The following is a 23,020-nucleotide window of genomic DNA, read 5'->3' on the forward strand; positions in this document are numbered from 1 at the left end:
AAGTTCAAACTGGTTAATGACAGTCTGATCTTTTTTATTATGTCTCAGAAGAGCTTATGATAGAAGGTCTACAGACCTGATCTGCAGAGAGTAGATAAGGCTAAAGCAGAATAAGATCTAGTGGTTGGAAGTTGGAGCTGAGTAAAATCAGGCTGGAAACAGATGCATTTCTAACAGTGTACAGAATTAATTTTTGCTCAAATGTTCTCAAGATATGATGGATTCTTTGGTTTGAGTGTTTAAAACAGCCTTCGTTGCCCATCTTATTGTCTGGTGTCTTGTGAGCCAGAAGCTGTAGGGGTGTATCCTAGAAATAATTCAGTGAAGTTTTGCCAGTGTTTGTGTGGGTGTCTGCACAAGATAAAAGAATGAAAACACATATGCAATAGCATTATTATTATAATCATTACTATAATCATACTTGTTATTATTAAATAATACAGTATAATGAGTTTGGGTCTGTTGACTCATTCTCACACTTTAGTCTTGACGGGGGCTCTAAGTCACTAATATAAGTGCTGCTCCTGGATTGTGAGGGTTGGATTCTGCATTGGTAGTGTGAGTTATAGAAAATAAGTTCTGTTTAGAAGCAGCAGGGAGCTCTGCAGCAACATGTTGCTGCTTTTGGATAGTGTAGAACTCTGATCTTTGCTTCCTAAACATACCTAGGGCAAGAAACTCAGTGCAGCAAAAGTACCAGTTTACTCCTTTCTGCTCTAATATTGTATTTAGCCCAAAGACTCTTTCAGAGCTTAGAACAGAAAAAAACCCAATAGTAAATATGTTTACAGGATGATGAATGCCTGGGCAGTAGGATAAAAGAGTGATTATTTCTGTACAAAGTAATCTAACTTAATTGTTTCGACCTTGACTTCCTCATTGATACTGACTGTCCTGTCTGTTGCAGAGCATAATTTTGTGTTGCCCAAGTGCCCTCGTGTGGCATTACTCCTTGACTGATAGCAGGATAAAGACTGGCTCTCCGCTGGACCACCTGCCTATAGCCCCATCCAATTTGCCCATGCCAGGAGGGAACTCAGCCTTTACACAGCAGGTGCGCAGCCTTCAATAATGGAGCTCTTGTGGTCCAGGATAATAGCTGAATCTCAGCTCTTTCAGGATTTTCTTTTCACGTTGTGTGATAAGCAGAGCTGGAGGTGCTGTTTCACTACCAAGGAATTAACTGCTGCCATTCTGCTATAAGCAAGACAGTGACGTCCTTGGAAGATGGGAAAACTCTAACCTCGCGTAGAATTACTGTTGTGCTCTTTGTTTTCTGATAATTTCGTACACAAGATTTCTAAGGCATCCTTTTGTATGTTTACACAAGTCCATTGCTTTTAGGTTCGGGCAAAGCTGAGGGAAATTGAGCAGCAGATAAAGGAACGTGGCCAGGCTGTGGAGGTTCGCTGGTCATTTGACAAGTGCCAGGAAACCACAGCAGGTAACTTGCTGTAGGTTAAAGTTTCTTTCCCCCTTTTCCATGTGTTACTGTGAGAAACTTCCTGTCTGGCTATTTTCTTTGATTTTTTCCTATTTGCTGACATTGGTGTTTACTGTCAGCAGTGAAGAAAAACAAACGGCTCTTTTTCTTTCCGGTGCAAAATCTTGCATGGGTCCATTTCCCCAGGTATAGGGGGAGTTTCTGTTACTGGAAGCTGGAAATGTGTGCCAGGGAACTATACTCTTGTATACGTGCCATGTTCTGATGCTTTCTTCTAATATCTGCTATTGGCTGCTGTGAGACTCAGGATACTAAGCTGGGTGGACCCTTGCTTGATGGGTACAGCTTTCCTTATGCACTCTCCTGAGCAATGAGCTCACAGAAACGTTTGCTCCAGAGTCAGTTGTAGTGGTTTCCAAATACACATTTCTCTTCTCTCTTCCCTTCTAGGTTTCACTATTGGCCGTGTCTTGCACACTTTAGAAGTTCTGGACAGTCACAGCTTTGAAAGATCTGACTTCAGCAACTCTTTGGATTCCTTGTACAACAGGATATTTGGTCTGGGTCCAACCAAAGACAGTCATGAGGTGCCTTGGGACTTTGCTGCTGGTCTTGGTCATGGCTGTGTTCTTGTTTATATTGCACAGTTACTGTCCTGTGTCTGCAGACAGCTGACTAGGTGGTGGCCTTTAGCCAAGAGATGCGATCTCCGTTGAAAAGGAGTTCGTGCAGCTTTAAGTTAGGGAGATACTAAAGTGAGAATGGGGGAGTCTGTGCTCTAGAAAGTCTACACTAACAAATATGTGTTAAGTTTGAGAGAATCCACACAGCTGAGGAGAGTCTCCTGATGGAAGACATCAGTCAGAATAGCAGATGGATGATAAAGACGTGTTATGTGTCTGAGAGAAGTAAATGCTGGCCTTGTCAAACTCTGGGGAGTCTGGGACCTCACAGCTGAAGTTCCTCTTAGCCTGGGAGGTGACATATTTATGATGTATAGGACCGAATTGCAACCAATACTGCATTGGTTGCAGGAAGTGAGCTGCAGGACTGGTAGTTTGCAGACTTTGTATAACGCTGTTGAGAAGTTGTGTTTCACTCTGTGCTAAGATTAGCACTCCATAGATGTGCTGCGGAAAGAGAGGTGATTTTCTGAAGCAAAGCCAGCCTGGATATGTGTCAGGGGCTGTGGATCACCTCATGCTGCAATGTGGAATCAAAGCAAAGACAAAGCAGGAGGGCTCTAGGTTCATGTCTGTTGTCTGTTTTAGAAACAGAGGAATGTAACAGTCTTAGGCTGGCCTCTACTAGAAATAAAGCCACTGTTACATCCAGTCCAAGGCCTTGGGGCTGCCAACCTCTTCTGTTTGCCTCAGGTTCTCACTGTAGTGCTTATATCTCAACAGATCTCCCCAGACGACGATGCAGTGGTGGCCTTGCTGTGTGAGTGGGCTGTCAGCTATAAACGCTCTGGACGCCACAGGGCTATGGTTGTGGCCAAACTCCTGGAGAAGCGTCAAGCAGAGATAGAGGCTGAGGTAAATTCTTATTCCTGGAAGGCTAGCAGTGGCAAAGGAGAGCAGAGGTTACTGAACTGCAGTTATCTCACTAGTACACCAAAAGGCAGAGGCTGATCGGCACAATACCTCTTAACACTAGTGCTGTTAATTATGGCATTTGCTCCTTTTAACCCAAGGTAGGTCATAAAATGAGCCTGTGGGATGGAGTATATCCCATTTCTTGGATGTGTTTGAAGACAGGTGATGGCAGTCCAGAAGTACTGGCGTACTTGGACACTGTGAAGTAGCTTACAGAAACCTGTGTGGTGGCTTTCTTGAAAGTGTAAGATAGGAAAATTCTCTTGAAAGCCTATTTTTGGGGGTTTATGTATAGTGACTTTCTCCTCTGTGGCAGCAGTTGGTACTTTTTTCTGTTTCTGCAGAGATGTGGAGACTCTGAAGTTGTGGACGAGAAGGGTTCCATCTCCTCGGGTTCTCTCTCAGCAGCCAGCGCTCCTGTCTTTCAGGATGTCCTCATGCAGTTTCTTGACACTCAAGCTCCTATGCTAAGTAAGTAATAAGAATTTGTGGTCTCACGGTTTCTAGCTTTCCCTTTTCTGCAAACTTGGAATTTGTGTGCTCTTCTCTTGCAGGTCTTGGATGTACCTTAATTTTTTCTCGAGCTTCCTTGCAATCCAGAGCATACCTTGGGAGAGGGAGGGAAGACAGCCTGGAGGGCCAGACAACAGAAAGATAATGCAGAAGCACTTCTGTTAACAGAGTGTTGGCCAAGAATAAATTAGTTTAGCCTAATTGGGAATTAACTCAGGCTGAGAACTAGAAGGAGGTTTCTAACTAGGAAGTATTAATAACAAAGCTCTGGAATAGTCTTTCAGTGGAAGTACTGCAAACAGATTAAGGGGGACAGAATACGACTCTGAATGATGCAGGCAACTGTTTGTACATCCAGGAATGGCACTTCAGGCTAAAGTCCTGTGCCTCTGGTCTGTGAGACTAACTGGAGAGCTTTTGACTTAATTGCCAGCTGTTGAGATTGGGCTTCCCTGTTGTAATCTCAGAACTGTGTATCAGTCATTTATTACGTTGAGATCTCTGGAAACACCTTCTGTAGCCCTAGGTTATGTGGCTGATGTTTCTCAGAGTGTTGCAGAAGAACTCAGCCCTGACTATCTGTGTTGTCCTTTCAGCTGATCCTGGGAAGGAGAATGAGAAGGTGGAGTTCTTTAACCTTGTACTGCTGTTCTGTGAGCTAATCCGACATGACGTCTTCTCTCACAACATCTACATGTGCACACTCATATCCCGGGGTGATCTTGCCATGGATTCTCATGGGCCTCGCCCGCCCTCACCCTTTGATGACCCTGCTGAGGAACACGACAGAAAGGAGACAGAGGGAAACAGTGGCATCAAGCTAGAGGTGAGAGCACGAGCACCATGGCCTTCCTGTACATGTCTTCAAGTTGTACTTGCCTGTTTTTACCAGCTTTGCAGCCTCCTTGCTATTACCTCCTGGAGCACATACCAGTGACTCATGCTTCTCCTTCTCCCAAGCTATTTCCTTAGAATTTCCGTTTCAAAAGTATTCTAAGTGGCTGGAAAGGGCCTGCAGAATGTAAAGGGGCAGATAGGAAAATCTTGTATTGCTCAGAGCAGCATATCATGAGGCCCGTCCTTGATGTTTGCAGTGTATTAGGCTCCAGCTTTCCGGGAAACATGGGTGTGTTGGCATTTTGCTGTCACTGTTCAACATGGACATTGAGTGCTGTAGTAAAGAAATGCTCTCTTGTTCCCTTGTGGATCACCGAGGTGTGAAGCTGCTCTCTCTGTTCCCAGGAAACAGGTCTTTCTGAGCCCATGGACATCGACCACAATTCCAGCATGATCTTTGATGACATGGAGAAGACAGACTTTTCGGTATGTTCCTGCACTTTCTACCTGCTACTCAGTAAGTAGGTTGGTTGTAGTGGGACCAGGGGCAGCACATACCTTGCTTTTGTGCATGTGCTCCCTCTCTGCTGTAGAAGCAGCATGCTGGAAGTGGCTGGGCTGTAAGGCAGCTGACACTGTAAAAAAATCCATATAACCTGTTTATGCTGGTTGGAGTCCATCAGAGTCAAGTGAGGCCCAGTCATTCCTGGGTCTCTTACGCTCTGGCCACTGCCAGCCTGTTGTTTGGGCACAGTAGGAAGTGGGCTGCTTGGAAGTGGATAGGAAATGGATGACCATGATAGCACCAAGGAGACTGGGAGTGACCAGTTGCTGTTGGCAGAGGTTTTCTTGGTCGCCTGGGAGAACACATGGGTCTGCTATCTTTGAACTGTATGATCTTCTGTTCTTCTTCAGTTTTACAGTTCTTTGTAATATTTGAGGGCATAGTTCATGTTTACAGAATGCTTTGAATGAAGCACTTAGTAATAAAAATAACTTGTGGTGGCTGAAAAATCTCTGAGTGCCTACATATGTCTAGTCATTTCTGGCCTTTCAAGGTATGTGTTAGGCAGGTGTTATGTGCTGTGATTGTGTGGTGGTTATGTGTTCCCAAAATCCTAAGTCATGGTTATTTATTTCCTGTTGTTTTTAACTCAATTTACAACATGAACCAGAAGCAAAAATGGGAATAGTATCTTAGCACATTGCCTTGGTCATTGCCCTAAGAACTGGGTGTTCCTCCAGCCCTCCTTCTTCCTTCTCCTGAGCAGATGTACCTTCCTTCACCAGTCTTCACCGTTGCATGGCCATGCTCCCTAACTGCTTTTTCTTGTTCTTATGTCTCCCTAGATGTTTTCTCCTCCAATGCATTGTGAATCTAAAGCCAGCCCTTCCCCTGAGAAACCAGATCCTGAAAAGGAAGCAAAGCCTCTGCTGAAGGATAAGTCTGTGGAAGGAATGCTAGCATCCCTGTATGACCAGCCTCGGCACATCCAGTACGCAACACACTTTCCTATTCCTCAGGTACGAGACCTGCTCATAACCGTTTTCCTTTTGCTGCCTTGTGCTCTGGTTGTGAGGTTGCTGCGTTGCCCTGCAGTACTGCTCTAGGTGGGTAAGGAGCAGTCATGTTTTCCCACACTACTGCAGGAGGTGATGTAAGCAAGTAAGCAAGAAGTCTCCTTGCTTACTCAACCAACTTCTGAGATGAAGCTTTCCTTTTTCCTTGAAGAGATTCAGATGTGCAACAAGATTAAAGCATCCAGGCTCATAGTTGTTAATGCAGTGCCTCTTTTGGTTCCCCAGGAGGAGTCCTGCAGTCATGAGTGTAACCAGCGCTTGGTAGTTCTTTTTGGGGTTGGAAAACAACGGGACGATGCTCGCCATACGATCAAGAAAATAACCAAAGACATTCTAAAAGTCTTAAACAGAAAGAGCACTGCAGAGACAGGTTAGTAGAGCTTGAGCCAATCCTTTCTGTAGCAAGAACATCATTCCAGTTGACTGGCTCCTTTGTCTGGAGTCTCACAGTGAAAGGAATTTATATAATTTACAGTGCCTGGTAAGCTGTATCAGTCACTGAGAGTCTGGAATGGTGCTCTGTTCCCAAATATGCTAACCAGCAAGTAAGACAATTGGATTTCTGCTCACAATACCCATTTAATTGGACTTGTCTTCAGAAGACGATTTAGTTGTATCAGGTTCAGAGTCAGACCCTGGCCAAAACTTCAGCTTTTCAAATTTCCTTTATGTAGTTCTTGTATCCAGATCCTTGCACAAGAAGCAAAGAGGACTTTGTCTATGCGTATTTGACAAAGACCTTGATTAAATGTAGCATACCATATACTTGGGGCACATGCTAAGTGCATAGGATGGGAAATTTGGATAGCTGTGTCAAAGTCAATAGAGAGCCTCTGATTTCCATTAGCTGAGAGTCTAGCTACAATTTATTTTCTCTCTTAGTCTGATTCCTGAAAGGCAACTTGAAATGTGATAGCAAGATGATTCTTTAAAAGATGAGGTGCCCTGACAGAAATTTGAGGCTGAACATCTCAAATCCAAAACATCTGTTCGCATCAGGGAATCAGTGTATCTCTGAATCATGAAAGTATTTTTTGCCTTCAAAGAGTATCTTTACTTGGTATAAACTAGGTGCTAACCCTGCTGTCATTCTCAAGTTGGGAATTCCTTCCTTGGCAATTTGCTGTTTTGAATTCAAGATGGTCCTTATCAGCTTAAGGTCTGGGACTCCGGCTTTTTGCCTGTGCTGCATGACAGGGACTGGTCTTGCTGAGGCACTGGCACGTGCTGATGGCTGATGTCTAGTCCTCCTCTCATGAGGAAGATAGCCTAATACTGTTTTCTGATCCTTCCAACTTTGGTAGGTGGAGAGGAAGGCCAAAAGAGGAAAAAGAGCAAGCCAGAAGCATTCCCAACAGCAGAAGATATCTTTGCAAAGTTCCAGCACCTTTCTCACTTTGATCAGCACCAAGTCACATCTCAGGTATTAAACTTTAAAGACTACTGTCCTTCTTTGGCCCTGACTATGTCCCTTTGCATTACCAAGAGCAGCTTCCTGGAGAGAAAGAGAGATGGACCTGCTGAGGGACTTTTGCACAGGAAGATAGTACTGTGTGTGAAGATAGTACTGTGTGTTGTCTTGCACTTGCAGGTATCTCGCAATGTCTTGGAACAGATCACCAGCTTTGCCTTGGGAATGTCGTACCACCTGCCTCTGGTACAGCACGTGCAGTTCATATTTGACTTAATGGAGTATTCACTCAATATCAGTGGTCTTATTGACTTTGCCATCCAGGTAAGCACAGTGTGGTCTAACGCTTCTTGGGGGGTTGGTGGCGTTCGTCAGCCTGAACAGCAGCAGATCTGTGCTGCGATAGTTGGGCTGCTCCTGGGATCATTGGTGACCCTCTGGCCTGTGTCATGGAGGTGGTCAGATTAGATGGTCATTGCTGTGCTCCTGGGTTGCAGCTGTTAGGAAGAGTTTGTGGCAGGTAGTCTTACATGTTCTGCTCTGAGGATTGTTCTTTCAGAGGCTTCAGGGTTGTTTCCAAAGGACTTGCATTGCATCTCTGGCTCTGGCTGCAGCAAGGCCTTGTTCAGAGTGTGAAGGGGATCGTCTGTCTCTGGCAGCTCTCCCTCCTCGCTCACCTTGAAGGATCCTTGGCACACGGCAGCACAGGCTGCCTTCTCGGTCCTACTAAAATCCTGTTGCGGTTTCTGCAGCCTGTGCCAGGTGTCGTGGTTGCTGATGGAATTGAGGCTGTTAGCCTTAAAAAGAGAGCCAAGTGAGATTTTTGCAGGACAGAATTACTGAACTACTGCTACTATCTGTGCCCATGTCCCAGTTGCCCTCTGATACCCAAGCACTGACAGCCCGTTGTACTGAGCGAGACATTGTGCCTAAGTACGGGTGCCAACTATTCCAGGGCTACATCTCTAGGCAGAAAGTGTCTGCCAGTCCCTTTTCTGGCAGGTCCTGTGGGCAGTGGGTGTGGTGTGCCTGCTCCATTTCTGACCATACCTTACCCCTGTGGCTGTTGAAGGGTTTTTCTGTCATTGGGTGCAGTTGCTGAATGAACTGAGCGTGGTGGAGGCAGAACTACTGTTGAAATCCTCCGACCTTGTTGGCAGCTACACCACCAGCTTGTGCCTGTGCATCGTGGCTGTGCTGCGGCACTATCACTCCTGCCTTATATTGAACCAGGACCAGATGGCTCAGGTCTTCGAAGGGTAAGGGAATCTTCCCCTCACTGTGTGGAAGGAAGCAACATATCTTGTGGGGGCTTGTAGGGGGCAAGGATATATCTGTCCTTCCTAAAAGGCAGCAACTTTGTGCCTGAGGGTTCAGCTCACAGAATTTGCAGGGTACAGGGTATGTTACCCAGGGAACACTGTTGCTGTGAGCTCAGAAAGATATCTATATAATGAGGTTATTCCTTCAGATTTTATTTTTTGTCTTGCCACAACATTTTTTTGTCTCTATACAGTTTGTGTGGGGTAGTGAAACATGGCATGAACCGCTCAGATGGCTCCTCAGCAGAGCGCTGTATCCTGGCCTATCTCTACGACCTGTATACCTCCTGCAGTCACCTCAAAAGTAAATTTGGGGAGCTCTTTAGGTGAGTCTGAGGCAGGTGGGATGCAGTGGGTGCTGACCAGTGTAGCACCTTGGCTTAAGCTTTGCTTATGATCTTGTTTGACAGGATTGTCCCTTAGATCCTCTCAATGGGGAACTGAAGCCTTGGGAGTAGTTCCTGTTTTACAGGCAGTAATGACCCAGTGTATAATCCTGACTTTTAGATTGTCAAGTTGGTTTGGGTAAATTGCCTTTGGTCATCCTCTTGCACCTCTACAGTTCTGTTCTTATCCCACTCCTAGAGGACAGGAGAGGTCTGTTCCTACCAAACTCTGATGACTGACCAGTTCATCCTAAATGTTCTCTGCTTATGCTCAGCCCCCTAATCCTTGGAGTGCTTCTGAACCTGCTCTGCTTGGTTCTGGGTTTGTTCCTGTGCTACTCTGGACTCCTTATCTGCCTCTGTTGGCTCTTCAGGTTCTGCTCTGCTGATGTTGCCTCCAAGGTCTTTCCTGTGGGCTTATTTTGCTCTGTGGCCTTCTGCCCTTTGCAGTTCTTCTCTTGGGAACTGTCCCCGCACCAGCTCCCTGTGGAGCTCCTTCCTTTGTAGCCTAGAGGTGGAGCCCACAGATCTCCCTGGCTTTTTGCTCACAGGATCCCATGAAGGGGTAATTCTCCTGACAACCCAGTTTCCCAGTGCAGTGCTTCACGGTGTCCTCTCTCACAACACCAGCTCCCCATTAGCACTCCCAGTGCAGGTGTGCCATAGGGATGTCTAACCCTCGGTGTTACCCCCATTGCAGGGCTGTGACAGTGGCTTGTGCAGTGGTGTCAGCTGTCTATATCCTGGCTGCTGAGAGCCTTTGAAGTCTCTCTCTGGACTGAACTGAGAGCAAGAGGTGGTCACAGGTGCATTGAAGCTCTTTGAAGGGGTCAACACATGTATGGAAATGCAGAACCTGATCTTAGTCTAACTGAATTGCCAAAAGTTGTTCAGCAAGGCTTTAACATAACTGGCCACATAAAAAAGGGAACATCCTCTAGCAGGCAAACAATAGTTTTGAGATGGAGACAAGGAGTGGGAAGGAGTTTGTATTTTGAGTGTGATCCCTCCCTGAGGAGTCCCATAGGACTCTGCTAGTGCTTGTGGTGTTATACGCATGGGAAGTTGCGTGAGTGGTGATAGCAAAACTTTTCATATAACCATTATTCAGCATATGGCAATAGAAGTTGGCTGCAGATTGTTGTAGTAGGGCGCAGTGATGGTGACTAGGGGATAAACTGGTAGATGAAGTTTAGTGTTGTTAAACAAAGTAATGCACATAGGATTGTCCTTGTTCCCTTCCAAACTCTGTGTAGTGATGCATATATGCTACTGGTTTGGATAAAGGATCTTTAAGCTGTAAGAGATACATAATTGAAAATGTCATCATAGTGTTCAGGAACAGTAAAAAAGCAAATTAAATGTTATGTAATGTTTGGGAAGGAATGGAGAACAGACCAGAGAGCATCATTAGGCCACCATTTCAGTCATGGTACAACTGTGCCTTGTGATTTGGGGCAACAGACTACAAAAAACGTGCAGTGGAGTTGGGCCCAAAGGAGGGTGAGTGGATAGATGACCAGAGATTTGGAATGACCTGTGATGAACTGAATCTCCACCTCACAGAAGAGAAGGACTGAGAGGGAATGATAGAAGCTTGTAAAGTTCTGGTTGATATGAAAAATAAATTGAATGTTCCATATGTCTTATAATACAAGTGCAAAAAGGAGTGAATAGAAAATAACAAATGGTAGGTTCAGAACAAAAGAATAAACTTCTTAGTTCTGATAGTTAACTTGGAACTCATTCCACAATGTGAATGTCAAAAACCTACTGGATGCAAAAAGCAGGTGGACGGATTTGCAGGAGGAAAATCTGTTGTGGAGAGCATTATCTTTAACTCTGAAAATCTGTTGAGCCATAAGCTGCAGCAGAGGTGGGTTGCGGGAGCAGTATTGCCATGTGCCTGCCTTGCTCCCAAACTCTTCTCTGGGCATCAGCTGTTCTGATACCAAGTCCTGAGTGAGGTGTTTCCCCAACCTGACCCGAAACAACCTTTCGCATGCTGTGTTCCCTGAGCCCATGGGTAACTTCCATAACTTCCAGGTGCTTCCACAGCAGAGAACCATCTTCACTGTTTTGAGAGAGTGTTTGTTGGTACACAGTGATCTTGAGTTTCTACATGTTCTTGCACAGGGAGGGCTTGTCTTGCACAGGATTGCTTTGTTTGTATCAGAGTTCAATAGGAGCTTAATTTTTTTGTGTTCCTAATATCTCTTTCCTGTCCTGTTTAGTGACTTCTGCTCCAAGGTGAAAAACACAATCTACTGCAATGTTGAGCCATCTGACTCCAACATGCTGTGGGAACCAGAGTTTATGATTGACACTATTGAAAATCCATCTGCACATAACTTTACATACACCAACCTGGGCAAGAGCCTTAATGAAAACCCAGCTAACCGCTACAGTTTTGTCTGTAATGCACTTATGCACGTGTGTGTGGGACACCATGATCCGGACAGGTGAGAGCCAGAACTTTCATGGTTCTACTGAGATAGTAAAGTCTTTAGGTGAGGGTAAGAAAGCCAGCAGCCATTCCTTGGCTGTCTTGGGGTGTGAGGAAGAAGGAGCCAAGGCTGGGGTCCCTTAGAGAATCACTGACATGATGGCATGCATGAGTAGCAAAGGTGACCCTCTGCTTTTTTCATTATTTATTTAACAGGGTGAACGACATTGCTATCCTGTGTGCTGAGCTAACTGGCTACTGCAAGTCTCTAAGCGCCGAGTGGCTGGGTGTGCTCAAAGCTTTGTGCTGTTCCTCCAATAATGGGACCTGTGGCTTCAATGATCTCCTCTGCAATGTTGATGCAAGTGCAAACATTCAAAAGGGGAAAAGGAATTGAAGCAGGAGTGGAGGGATCCCTTGGGAGAGGGCAGAGGCTTTGTCTTTTGAGGACAGGGGAGATGCTTTGAGTACTGGGGTTACCTTTTGGTGTTTGTTGCAGCCTGGGCTGATCATGGACATTGACCTGGGATTATGGGCCCTTCTACCCCCAAGCTCCTAGGCAAGCTGAGGAGTTGCTGACAGGGAATGAGGCAGAGGCTGTTGTGATCACTAGCTGATCTCCTCTCTTCCAGGTCAGTGACTTATCTTTCCATGATTCCTTGGCCACCTTTGTTGCCATTCTCATTGCCCGGCAGTGCTTGCTGCTGGAGGACCTGATTCGCTGTGCTGCCATCCCCTCGCTCCTCAATGCTGGTAAGTGCGTCCTGTCAGAAAGCTGGTCTTGGTCTCAGTTCTGGCCCAAAGGCCTGTGCTTTAATAGATAATTTGTGAACTCTATAGTTATGAAACATGTGTCCAACACTTCTTTTACGGTATGGTACTTGAGAACTGAACATTTTGCTTTAGAAAGTTTATGTCCTTTTGGTTTCTATCAAAAACTGGTTGTGCTAAGGTTTTTCAGTGTCTTGCTCTCTGGAGTTTGTGTGCAAGCCGAAATAAGCACGAAGAGATATTATTGGCCACCCTGTCTGACCACTGTACACGGCTCTGAACTCCAGCAGTACACCTCCCACTGCTGATACAGTTCAGCTTAGCATTTTGGCTAGAGCAGCCAGCCAACCGGTTTGGCCTACAGTGCCTGGGTCACTGTGCCTTGACTCGGCCACCAGCCTTCCTCGTGCTCTGGGGACTGCAGCACCCAGACTGACAGGGTGGAGCTGGGAACATGGAGCCGGCAGAGTGCTGTGCATGTCATTGGGGATAATACTGATGGATTTACTCGCTTGCATGTTAATTGCAGCACATGTTCCGTATTTGTAAATACAATAAGGCTGCTGCAGCTTCTCAACTGGCTGCTCCAGGGCAGTGCACTGTGAATAGCTTTTGGATTGAAAGTCAGCTGCCCCAGTGCTTAAGAAATCTCAGTTGACTGTTTTCTTTACATAGCCTGCAGTGAACAGGACTCGGAACCAGGAGCACGTCTGACCTGCCGGATTTTACTCCATCTGTTTAAGACTCCGCAGCTGAACCCATGCCAGCAAGATGGCAGTAAGTGAATGAAAGTAGAGCCTTTCTTTATTGTGAAAGTACTGAGGCTCTTGCACCTCAAGAAAAGATATCCTAGACCCTATGATTAGAGATCATGATCTGCTTGCTTTGAATAAAGCAGGCGAAGCCTGAGACACTGCTTTCTGCAGCAGACAAAGAACGATATCCTTCCATTTATGTCACTCCATGGTAGGCAGGCATGTTGGAGAGGAGGCCCTTGGAGTCAGGAAACCAGCCAGTAGAGGTGGCCTTGCAGTCACTAAGCCATTAGAGTAATGATCACTTCGTTTTTTTATGTCTAGAGCTGTGCATAGCCTCTTAACTTGGTGCCAGAAGCTGCTATTCTACAGCGCTTTTTTTCTGGTGATGGAAGCAGTCCAGGAAGCTCTGTTCTTGGCTCCTCATCAGTATCCTGATAGCTCAGATCTCTAAACCCAGCCTGTACTCTAGGTTAGGGTACTGTTGGAGCTTGGAGTTCATGATGCAGGCACTGCTCCCCACTTGTGTTTCATGGTTCGGTTGTCACAGTGTGACTGACATTATGCTTACTGAAACTTAATTAAATTGATCCCATGTTACTGCTGGGAGAAGGAATAACCTCAGGATTCTCTGAGCTGGATTCTACGGTACTGGCTGGCACATAATTCAGGCAGCTCTGGAGCCTGTGGCTTTCTTTCTTGCTGGCTATTACCCTTCCCCATTGTCCTCTTTGCAGACAAACCCACGGTGGGAATCCGCTCTTCCTGTGACCGTCACTTACTGGCAGCTTCCCAGAATCGAATTGTGGATGGAGCTGTCTTTGCAGTGCTGAAGGCTGTGTTTGTCCTGGGTGCGTACCTGTGTGGGCCTGAACCGTAAGAGTGTTTTTCAGGAGGGTGGGAGAAAGACACTGTGTTGCATCTGTTGGCTGTACAGAAGGCTAGAGGAGCTCTGTTTTGGTGGGTCTGTGGCTTTTCTAAAGCCCTTCATATCTATTAGCTGCAGAGCGATTGTTGATCACAGAGAGACTTTGCAAAACCTCAGAATGTTTTGTGGGTCAGGCTTTGGGTTTAGCATTGATGATCAAGTGACACCCATGCTTTGCTTGTAGGAGATGCAGAACTGAAAGGCTCTGGCTTTTCTCACCCTGGAGGTGTCGATGACCTCATGGATGATGAGCTGGGCACCAGGAAGGCTGGCGGTCGGGTAGTAACTGTAGAAACAGCTAGCTTGGATATTTATGCCAAGTATGTACTAAGGAGTATATGTCAACAGGTGAGTCTCTCCCATCTCTAGGTTTGTCCCTGTCCCTTCTACAGACAGATGTATCCCATATGACTTTCTGCAGGTTGGGTTTGGCAGGTATTTTTTTGAAAGATCAGTGAAGAACCTGCCATGGTTCTGCCACGTGATGGCGCTCAGGATTGCTCACCATAAGCAAAATATTGGCAAACAGTTGACAAGAATTAGGTGTTGCGGTATGCAGGGACTGCATAGCCCCTTTGCTTTGGCAACAGCACAGGGCTCATGTCTCAGGAGGTGAGTTCTGGGAGTGGTTTGCTGAGATATGTGCTGGGAGCAAGGAAGATAACCATGAGAAAGACGGCCTGTTGAAGTGACAAATGGTGCTTTTCAGTATGCAGCTGAGGTGTTGCTTGCAGCTAGGCTTCTAATGTACCCTGGGCTTTGCAGTCCCCTGTTTTATTAATTAAAAGAGCAACAACAAAAATCTTTTGCGTAGCCTAATCTTACAGCGTCAGTATTTCTGTTCCTTTGTGGAACATTTGACATTTGAGGAACTGAAACCTGGCTAATAAGGTACTTATTCACAGAGTGGAGTGGCTGTTACCACTACTGTATGAAAATGGGTGTTGAAGGGTGTCCTTGGCCTTTGTTGCAAATTTATTCTGTTAGCAGGAAAGATGCAGTGTTACAATTTGAAACCTGTATTCTGTATTCCTAATGTGTAAACACAACACATTAGTGCTGTTTTGTTCTCATGCTTTGTGATGCTGTTGATTAATTGGCTTGCTATATAGCAACGTTACCAGCCTACTAAAGAAGAATTAGAGCCACCTATTTACAAGCATAAATTCAACATACTTGGTGTTACTGAACCCTGACTACAGCATTGACAGAAGTAGATATTCCCTTCCTGGTCCTACTCTATGTAGGAAGGACTCACAGTGGGTAGAATGTGTATGTCTGTACAGGAGGGAGTAGCAGGGTCAGGTATCACTACTCATACCAGTTGTTGGCAGCACTGGTAGTGTAGGAGTGAGCATTCCAGTAGACACCAGTGAATACCACCAAATTGTGCCAAAGCTCTTGCAGGGTTCCTGCAGCTCTAAAGGGCTGGTAAAATGATGTGTTTTATATTAGCACCTCCACTGTAAGTGGTGGACACTGCAGAGCTCACACTATCAATTCTGAAATGTCTGTGGAATGCCTTTAAACTATAGGTTGTGATCTCTCAAACTCAAAAAAATGTTGCATCTCATATTTAGGTGTGTATTTTTAAATAGACTTCATCATGAGGGTGTGGGAAAAGAAGCAGATTATAGAATCAAGTTAAAGGTTTCTTAGGTGCAAATGATTATGACATAATTGCTGTTATGCCCTTTAGTCTGTTTAAAGTAATAAATGTGATTGTGACTGGTCTTTGAAAAGTTTAATTTCATAGAGCTGTGATAAACCACAATGGGAACCAAGAGGGAGGTTTGAATCTAAGGTGCTAACCTGAACATGGGGATTGGGATGGTGGAGTTTTCCTTAGTGCTTGGAAAACGTGTCCTCGGTGCTCTCCTGTGAAGTGGCAGATGAGGAGCTCTGTTTCAGTTGTACAAAGCCTGCAGAAGTGGCTGTTTTGTAAAGAAATGTTGCACACAGAGGCTAGAAGTCCCTCAAGCCTGAAGGTGGTAGTTGATGTCATACTTATTTGTGCAATTATACTAATAAAGTTCATGAGATATGAAGTCTGAATTCTTGTAGGAAGCTGAGCAGGTGATAAAAAGGGTCTTCCCAAGGATGTGCATGTTAGCTGTTCGAGGAAGTTTCAAGAGGTTATGGTTGTAGCACCACTGAAGGGGAGAAATTCAATAGGCATTCGAGAAATCACCAGATCACATGAGTTGGCAAAGTAGAAACTTCATCTGAGATGAAGCTGGAGATCTAGGCTGTGGTTTCAAAACAGAGATTTAGCCTTTCTGATCTTTATGCTCTACTTTGTGTTTAGAGATCTGTCTGCTGCTGAGAGGGGCTGTTCCCAGCTCTCTAGGCTTAGCACCAGCACCTCTGCTTCACAAACTGGATCCTCATCTCTTCTCCTCTAGTTGTCACTTCTTAGTGGAAGAATTCTCTGACCAGGCTTGCTCTGCATCTGCAGAAGTGCTTATATAGCAGTCCTCTATAGACTGTAATTTAATGAATTAGCCTAATTGGTTTTCGACATGAAAAAATCTGGCTGTAATGAATGCTGCAGTTTAACTGTAAATTGTGTGAAGAAGTGCCTACCTCATGTTTGTTTTGGAAACTGCTGCCTTCATTATTATCATACATTTGGGGACCACCAACTGAAATTGAGAGGCTCACAATAACAGTTTTCTGTCTACCTTCTTCTCATAATTTGTGGCTTGTGTCCAGTCAGTTGTTTCACCTTCAAGGCTTTGAGAAGTAAAGTCATTGTTTTTTTTCTAAGGATGGCAGTGTCTTTTTCATCACTATTTGAGAATTAAGGGGTGTGCTTTTCCTTAAGACATGATCTAGTTTAGCCTTAGCTGCAGCCCTGAATTATGTAATTTAGGATAGCTCCAAGGTTTTGTTGTGAGGGAAACAGACCAAATAATTTTAAGCAATCCCTTCTGATCTTTTGAGCCCAAACTGTAGTGTTGATGGAACCTGGGCATGGCAGTGACTGTGAACTGTTAAATCGTACCAATATTTTATTAGAAGAAACAGCAGCTACTGTGTTTTGCCACTGCTGACTTGTCAAAGTTGATGTTTCCTCTGTTGTGATTGCCTGATGCCTGCTGAATCAGGATAGTACAGTTCATGAAGAGAAATGATTATCAGGCATAACTGTGTACTAATAAGGTTTTTATGAGTTTGATGTGTTCCCTGCATCTCTCTGAGATTGAAAGCAGGGGCACTGGTTTAGAATCAGACACCAGTTTGACTGTGCTGACTCTGCCTTGGTCTTGCAGGAGTGGGTAGGTGAGCGGTGTCTGAAGTCCCTCTGCGAAGACAGCAATGACTTGCAGGACCCTGTCCTGAGCAGCACACAGGCCCAGAGGCTGATGCAGCTGATTTGTTATCCACATCGGCTGCTGGACAACGAAGAAGGAGAAAATCCTCAACGGCAGAGGATTAAACGCATCTTACAGGTGCAGGCTCCTGTCAGACTCTGAGTGTCCTAGTAATTGCCTAACGTAGCATTAAAGCAGGGTTGTCCAGAATGCAGCACTCTGAGGCCGCTGTTATGATGGGAGCTGTGGGTGTGGGTTGACGTTAATTGAATTGAGATAAGGACTCATATGAAATATGTGTGCATGTGTTGCAGAATCTGGACCAGTGGACCATGAGGCAGTCCTCACTGGAGCTGCAGCTCATGATTAAGCAAACGGCAAATAACGTGAGTTTCTGCTCAGAGGGACTGTACGGGGGCATGTGGTGCCAGTGTGGAAGTGGTTGCTTGTGCGGTGGTGGGAAGGTGACCTGGCAGAAGTGGGAACAGAGAGAAAGTAAACGAAGAGGGAGTTGGGTCTGTGAAAGCCAAGCATGAGAAGGATGCAATGAGACTGAGACCTGAAGAGCAGCAGCTGTGGGGAAGTTGGCAAACTGGGTTTGTACTGAGTTGTGTTGAAATGTGCAGGCCTGTCAGTGGGTGCTCTCAGAGAATGACTTACCTTTTCTTCCTTTTCTCCAGGAGATGAACTCCTTGTTAGAAAATATAGCCAAGGCCACCATTGAGGTATTCCAGCAGTCAGCAGAGACCAGCTCTGCTAGCTCTGCTGGCAACGGAGTCAACAACATCAGTAGCTCAGCAAGTGCTACACCTGCCAGCAACAAATCCAAACCCATCCTCAGGTAGGTGTAGTGCTTGCATGCAGCTGCTCTGTAGACAAATCTGAATCACAGGTTGGTTTGCAAACTGCTCTTCTCTCCTGTGTTGTCACAGCTCTCTGGAGAGATCAGGAGTGTGGCTGGTGGCCCCTCTGATTGCCAAGCTTCCAACATCAGTGCAGGGCCATGTGCTGAAAGCTGCTGGAGAAGAACTGGAGAAAGGACAACATCTGGGGTCATCATCCCGCAAAGAGCGGGACCGCCAGAAGCAGAAAAGGTGAGTCCTGGGAAAAGGGCAGGTGATGGTGGCCGTGCTGATGCTCCAGCCCCGCAGTGTTGCTCCATTTCTGTTCTCTCTGCAGCATGTCTCTGCTGAGCCAGCAGCCATTTCTGTCACTGGTATTGACATGCTTGAAAGGACAGGATGAGCAGCGGGAAGGCCTCCTCACCTCTCTGTACAGTCAAGTCCAGCAGGTAGGTGTCTTGCTTCTGCCTTCACTTTGCTCAAGACCTCGCTCCTCCAGCAAACAGGCTATTGGGCATGTCCTCAGTGATGTTGTCTGTCTGATTCTGTGCTCAACAGAGCATAGGTATAGGGTGCTTGACTATGTCTGAGTCACTGGAGAGTGGGCAGTACAATCTGCCCTCTATAAACTTCTGCATACAGGTTGTGAGGTCTGTCTTATCTTCTAAATTTCTTAGATTGTTACAAATTGGCGGGAAGATCAGTACCAAGATGACTGCAAAGCCAAGCAGCTGATGCATGAGGCCCTGAAACTACGACTGAATTTGGTGAGCAGTTGCAGAAAAGAGCTTAACCATATGGGGTGAAGAGTTACCTGCCTTTTTTCCTTTTTTTGGCACACACACACTGGAGGGGCTATATATGTCCTGAGGCAAGGAGCTAGGAGAGGCGCTTGAGTTCCTTCTAGTACTGAGCTCTGAGTGGGATACGGTGCATGGAAAAACTCCCTTGCTCTGTTTCGCCAAGATGAAATCCACAGCCTTGGTCTCTGTTTTGGAGATGTGCCTTCCCATTTCAGTGCTTTTGCAGTCCGCACCGCTACTGCTTGCACCTGAGGTTTATCCTGCTGACTGCAGTCTCCTTCAGCTCTCAGCAGGAGTTGCTGTAGCATAGGAGTTGCTCTGGTTTAGTCTACTTTCTCACTTTCAGTGTTTCTTCATGGTGTCCTTGTGACTAAATTACTTTTCTCTGCCAGGTGGGGGGAATGTTTGACACAGTTCAGCGCAGTACACAGCAGACGACTGAATGGGCTGTGCTTCTCCTGGACATCATCAGCAGTGGCACTGTGGACATGCAGTCAAACAAGTAACGTTCTGGCTGACTTCTGATCCATACACTTCCCGAGGGAGGCAGTTGTTAGCATGGCCTCTTTTCTCATGTGAGCTAGCTGTCTCTCTAGACAACCTGCCAGAAATACTGTGACAGCCAAAAGAGACTGTGGAGGAATAGCAGCCTACAACCTAGGTCCTAGGTGCAAACCTGGTTTTTCAGGTGCAGAGAGATAAGCAGGAGAGGGCTGAGTCTGGACCTGCTTCTTGGAGAAGCTGAATGGATAGACAGGAGGCCAGTCTTAATCCGTGATACTCCACTTGACTCAAATGTGAACACCATGTGGTGTATAAGCAAAAGGAGGATTAGTGTGGGAGGTTAGTCTGAAGAGCTCTTGGCACTTGTGACTGTAGGCAGTATTCTCAGCCATCTAATAGTCTTTGCTGTTACTGTGGTGGCAGAGGCTTTGTATCTGCTTCTCAGGTGACTTTGACCTTTCTGCTCTGACCAACAGTGAGCTCTTCACCACCGTGTTGGACATGCTGAGTGTTCTCATCAACGGCACCCTGGCTGCTGATATGTCCAGCATTTCTCAGGGCAGCATGGAGGAGAACAAGCGGGCATACATGAATCTTGTCAAGAAACTCAGGGTGAGGGATACCAGGCCGTGTGTGGGGAGGAGTGTGTGCTGTGTTGTGGTTGTCCAGCTATGCAGATTTACCTGTGTCTCATGAATGGTACTTGCCCTGGTGTTGCTGTTTAGATGAAGCAGTGAGGGTGGCCCCAATGGTTCTGTAGGGCTGAAGGATGCAAAGGTGAAAGTTAATGCAGGGGTGGAGGTTGACACCAGAAGAGGCACAGGTGGCCTTTGGATTATTTTTCCTGAGGGAATCTTCAAGTCTTCTCTATTCCACTTGTGCAGAAAGAGCTGGGGGACCGGCAATCTGACAGCCTAGAGAAGGTGCGACAGCTACTGCCGCTTCCCAAGCAGACCCGAGATGTCATCACCTGTGAACCTCAGGGATCCCTCATTGACACCAAAGGCAATAAAATAGCTGGATTTGACTCCATCTTCAAGAAGGAGGTAAGTGAAGCTTTTTTGTCTGCATCATAGCTGTGGAGTGCAGATGTCACCTTGTCCTCTGATGCCTTGAGTCTACACAGCTTGGGAGGCATCTGTATGCAGTGCCTTGTTGCCTGCTGAGCTTGAAGAAGCTGGCTGCACACAGACAGGCTGGCACATAACCATGTCTAAAAACAGCAAAGCTGAATGTTAATGCTTGACAATATATGCTCTTATGGCCTGAGAACTTATAAAGTTTGTTTTGTACTTATGGCTATATAAAGGATAAAGAGAAACCCATGATCCCTGTCTCGCGAGTTACCAGGCAGTGCCAGTGTGCGGAAGACTGGCAGAGATGGGATGAAGGAGACAGGCAGTTGTTGATGAAGACCTTTAGAAGTTACAATTTTCCCATAGGGAAGAGCAGGGACCACTAGTAAGGGCTCAGACTGTCTACTGGGACATGAGCCTGAAGAAAGTACAAAGTTGTCTGTACCCTCACAGGGGAAACAACAGGGACTTGGATGTTGTTATCTCTTTTGCTTTAAAGGGTTTGCAAGTCTCTACAAAGCAGAAGATTTCCCCTTGGGATCTGTTTGAGGGCTTAAAGCACTCAGCCCCCCTCTCCTGGGGATGGTTTGGGACAGTCCGGGTGGATCGCAAGGTGTCTAGATTTGAGGAGCAGCAGAGGCTTCTTTTGTACCACACACACTTGAAACCCAAGCCCCGCAGTTACTACCTGGAGCCGTTGCCACTGCCCCCTGAAGAGGAAGAGCCTCCTACCCCCGTGGCTTTAGAGACAGAGAAGAAAGCTGCAGAACCAGCAAAGGCTGATAAAACAAGCTCCAATCCTGCCACCGCTACTGAAGAACGCAAGAAGAAACAGAGCAAAACCAAGAAACGCAACCAATCTTCCAACAAAACTGAGGTAATTTGCTACCCAACAGCTATAAACTTCCGATGTCTGCCCCTCCTAGTCACAAAGCACTCCCTTGAGTCTTCCTGAGGAACCTGGGAGTGGTATAATGGTGAAGGTGGGACGTGTTTCCTCTCAGCTGGGAGTGCTGGAGCTCTATTCTGCGTTCTCTAGCCTGGGGCAGGGCAAACATTTTATTAATACTTGATAGGAGGGAGGGAGGCTGCCCAGCTCAGCATCCCAGGCTTCCTGCTGTGGACTGTGCAACCCTATCATAGTCTTCATACTTTCATGAATTCCCAGTACACATTGATCTTTCTTACCTGTTGTCTTTGTAGGATTTTGTGTTGGGCCCTAGCCGAGGGGTTTCATATGGAGTTGGTATGCCTACGGATCTCTTGCATCACCAGCCGGGAAGCACTATGTCAAGGCTGGCATATGGGCAATCGCCAGTGGGTCTCTATGCCCAGAACCAGCCTCTTCCAGCAGGTAGGTGCACAAAGAGAAGTGAGAATATGGCATCTCTTTGGGAACCTCTTGTAAGGATCGCTTCTGTGAGGTGGTCCTATTCAGGTGCCTACACTTTCCCCTTTTGCCTGTCATGTGTTATCAGTTATCAACAGTCATTCTGGAGCTACAAGGCTCAGCAGTAGCATGTGACTAATCAGCCTGTTTCTCTTCCTCTTGCAGGTGGCCCTCGCCTGGATACATCCTACAGACCTGTACGCATGCCACTGGGGAAACTTGTTCAGAGTCGTCCTCCCTACAGCGGTGTGCTGCCTCCTGGGATGGGGAGCATGATGGGCATCGACCCATCCTACAAGCCAACGGTGTACAGACAGCAGCCTCCCGTCTCCCAGGGACAGATACTGAGGCAGCAGCTTCAGGCGAAGCTGGTAAGTCAGAGCTGTGCTCTTCCTCTTGTTGGACCGACACTACATAAGCCCAAGCTGTTTGCTGGGGCTGTCCCTTCTAGCCAGAACTCTCCAATCTTGTCTGTGTTTCTGTCCTGGAAAGATGCTGTCTCTTGTATCTGTTCTTCTGGTGCAGCACTGTGTTTGCTAACTGCTTTGTGGGCCCATGTCGCCAGCAGTTGGTGGGGGCTGTTGCTGAGGTGCACTGGGGCATCTGTGGGTGTTGAGCAGTGAGAGGGGCATATCTTGGCTGTGGGTGTTGGGGATGTTAGTGGCCTATTTGTCCCAAGTCAGGGTGAGGCAGAAGTTGTTATCATCTGTGTGCTGGGCAGCTGCCTTGTGGGTTTAGCAGTGAAGCTGCTTGTCTGGTTTGGTGGGAACTGCTGGGAAGAGAGAAGCATCCTGTCCTTTGGAGATGTTGAAAAGTGTTTCTCTGTTGCTTTCCAGCAGGGCCAAGGCATAATGGGACAGCAGCCCGTGCGCCAGATGGCTCCCACCCCATCCTATGGAACACTGCAGCCCTCCCAGGTGAGTGGCAGTGACTGCAGATAAGATTGGAATCTGGCTCCAGCACTGGGCAGCATCTTCATTTCTGCTGCTAAATCCTGAGTTATCTTGGCTCTTCTCACTCATTTACTGGGCAGCGTGAACCTGAATCCCAGAGCTGAGCAGCCTTGTGACAGTATTTGCAGGAGGCTGATGTCCCG

General features: G+C 46.5%; 1 protein-coding gene across 2 annotated transcripts in view; it reads left to right on the forward strand.

The window, feature by feature from the left end:
• Positions 1–23,020, forward strand: part of MED12 (mediator complex subunit 12) — a 37,169-nt gene that overhangs the window by 7,323 nt on the left and 6,826 nt on the right. For both annotated transcript variants that reach the window (XM_065077692.1, XM_065077691.1), the window contains exons 8-39: positions 908–1,054; positions 1,345–1,444; positions 1,895–2,031; positions 2,851–2,982; positions 3,387–3,513; positions 4,152–4,381; positions 4,798–4,878; positions 5,743–5,916; positions 6,199–6,343; positions 7,278–7,396; positions 7,565–7,708; positions 8,480–8,643; positions 8,901–9,032; positions 11,327–11,554; positions 11,755–11,899; positions 12,171–12,291; positions 12,985–13,086; positions 13,802–13,915; positions 14,177–14,340; positions 17,268–17,447; positions 17,624–17,695; positions 17,990–18,150; positions 18,242–18,403; positions 18,489–18,600; positions 18,829–18,918; positions 19,347–19,456; positions 19,935–20,070; positions 20,343–20,504; positions 21,034–21,411; positions 21,738–21,888; positions 22,090–22,295; positions 22,761–22,841. In XM_065077692.1, coding sequence (XP_064933764.1) covers positions 908–1,054; positions 1,345–1,444; positions 1,895–2,031; positions 2,851–2,982; positions 3,387–3,513; positions 4,152–4,381; positions 4,798–4,878; positions 5,743–5,916; positions 6,199–6,343; positions 7,278–7,396; positions 7,565–7,708; positions 8,480–8,643; positions 8,901–9,032; positions 11,327–11,554; positions 11,755–11,899; positions 12,171–12,291; positions 12,985–13,086; positions 13,802–13,915; positions 14,177–14,340; positions 17,268–17,447; positions 17,624–17,695; positions 17,990–18,150; positions 18,242–18,403; positions 18,489–18,600; positions 18,829–18,918; positions 19,347–19,456; positions 19,935–20,070; positions 20,343–20,504; positions 21,034–21,411; positions 21,738–21,888; positions 22,090–22,295; positions 22,761–22,841 — 4,707 coding nt within the window. The remainder of the gene's footprint in view (positions 1–907; positions 1,055–1,344; positions 1,445–1,894; positions 2,032–2,850; positions 2,983–3,386; positions 3,514–4,151; positions 4,382–4,797; positions 4,879–5,742; positions 5,917–6,198; positions 6,344–7,277; positions 7,397–7,564; positions 7,709–8,479; positions 8,644–8,900; positions 9,033–11,326; positions 11,555–11,754; positions 11,900–12,170; positions 12,292–12,984; positions 13,087–13,801; positions 13,916–14,176; positions 14,341–17,267; positions 17,448–17,623; positions 17,696–17,989; positions 18,151–18,241; positions 18,404–18,488; positions 18,601–18,828; positions 18,919–19,346; positions 19,457–19,934; positions 20,071–20,342; positions 20,505–21,033; positions 21,412–21,737; positions 21,889–22,089; positions 22,296–22,760; positions 22,842–23,020) is intronic.

The sequence above is a fragment of the Columba livia genome, chromosome 12 (genome assembly GCF_036013475.1).
Source record: "Columba livia isolate bColLiv1 breed racing homer chromosome 12, bColLiv1.pat.W.v2, whole genome shotgun sequence".
In the NCBI taxonomy this organism is placed as follows: domain Eukaryota; kingdom Metazoa; phylum Chordata; class Aves; order Columbiformes; family Columbidae; genus Columba; species Columba livia.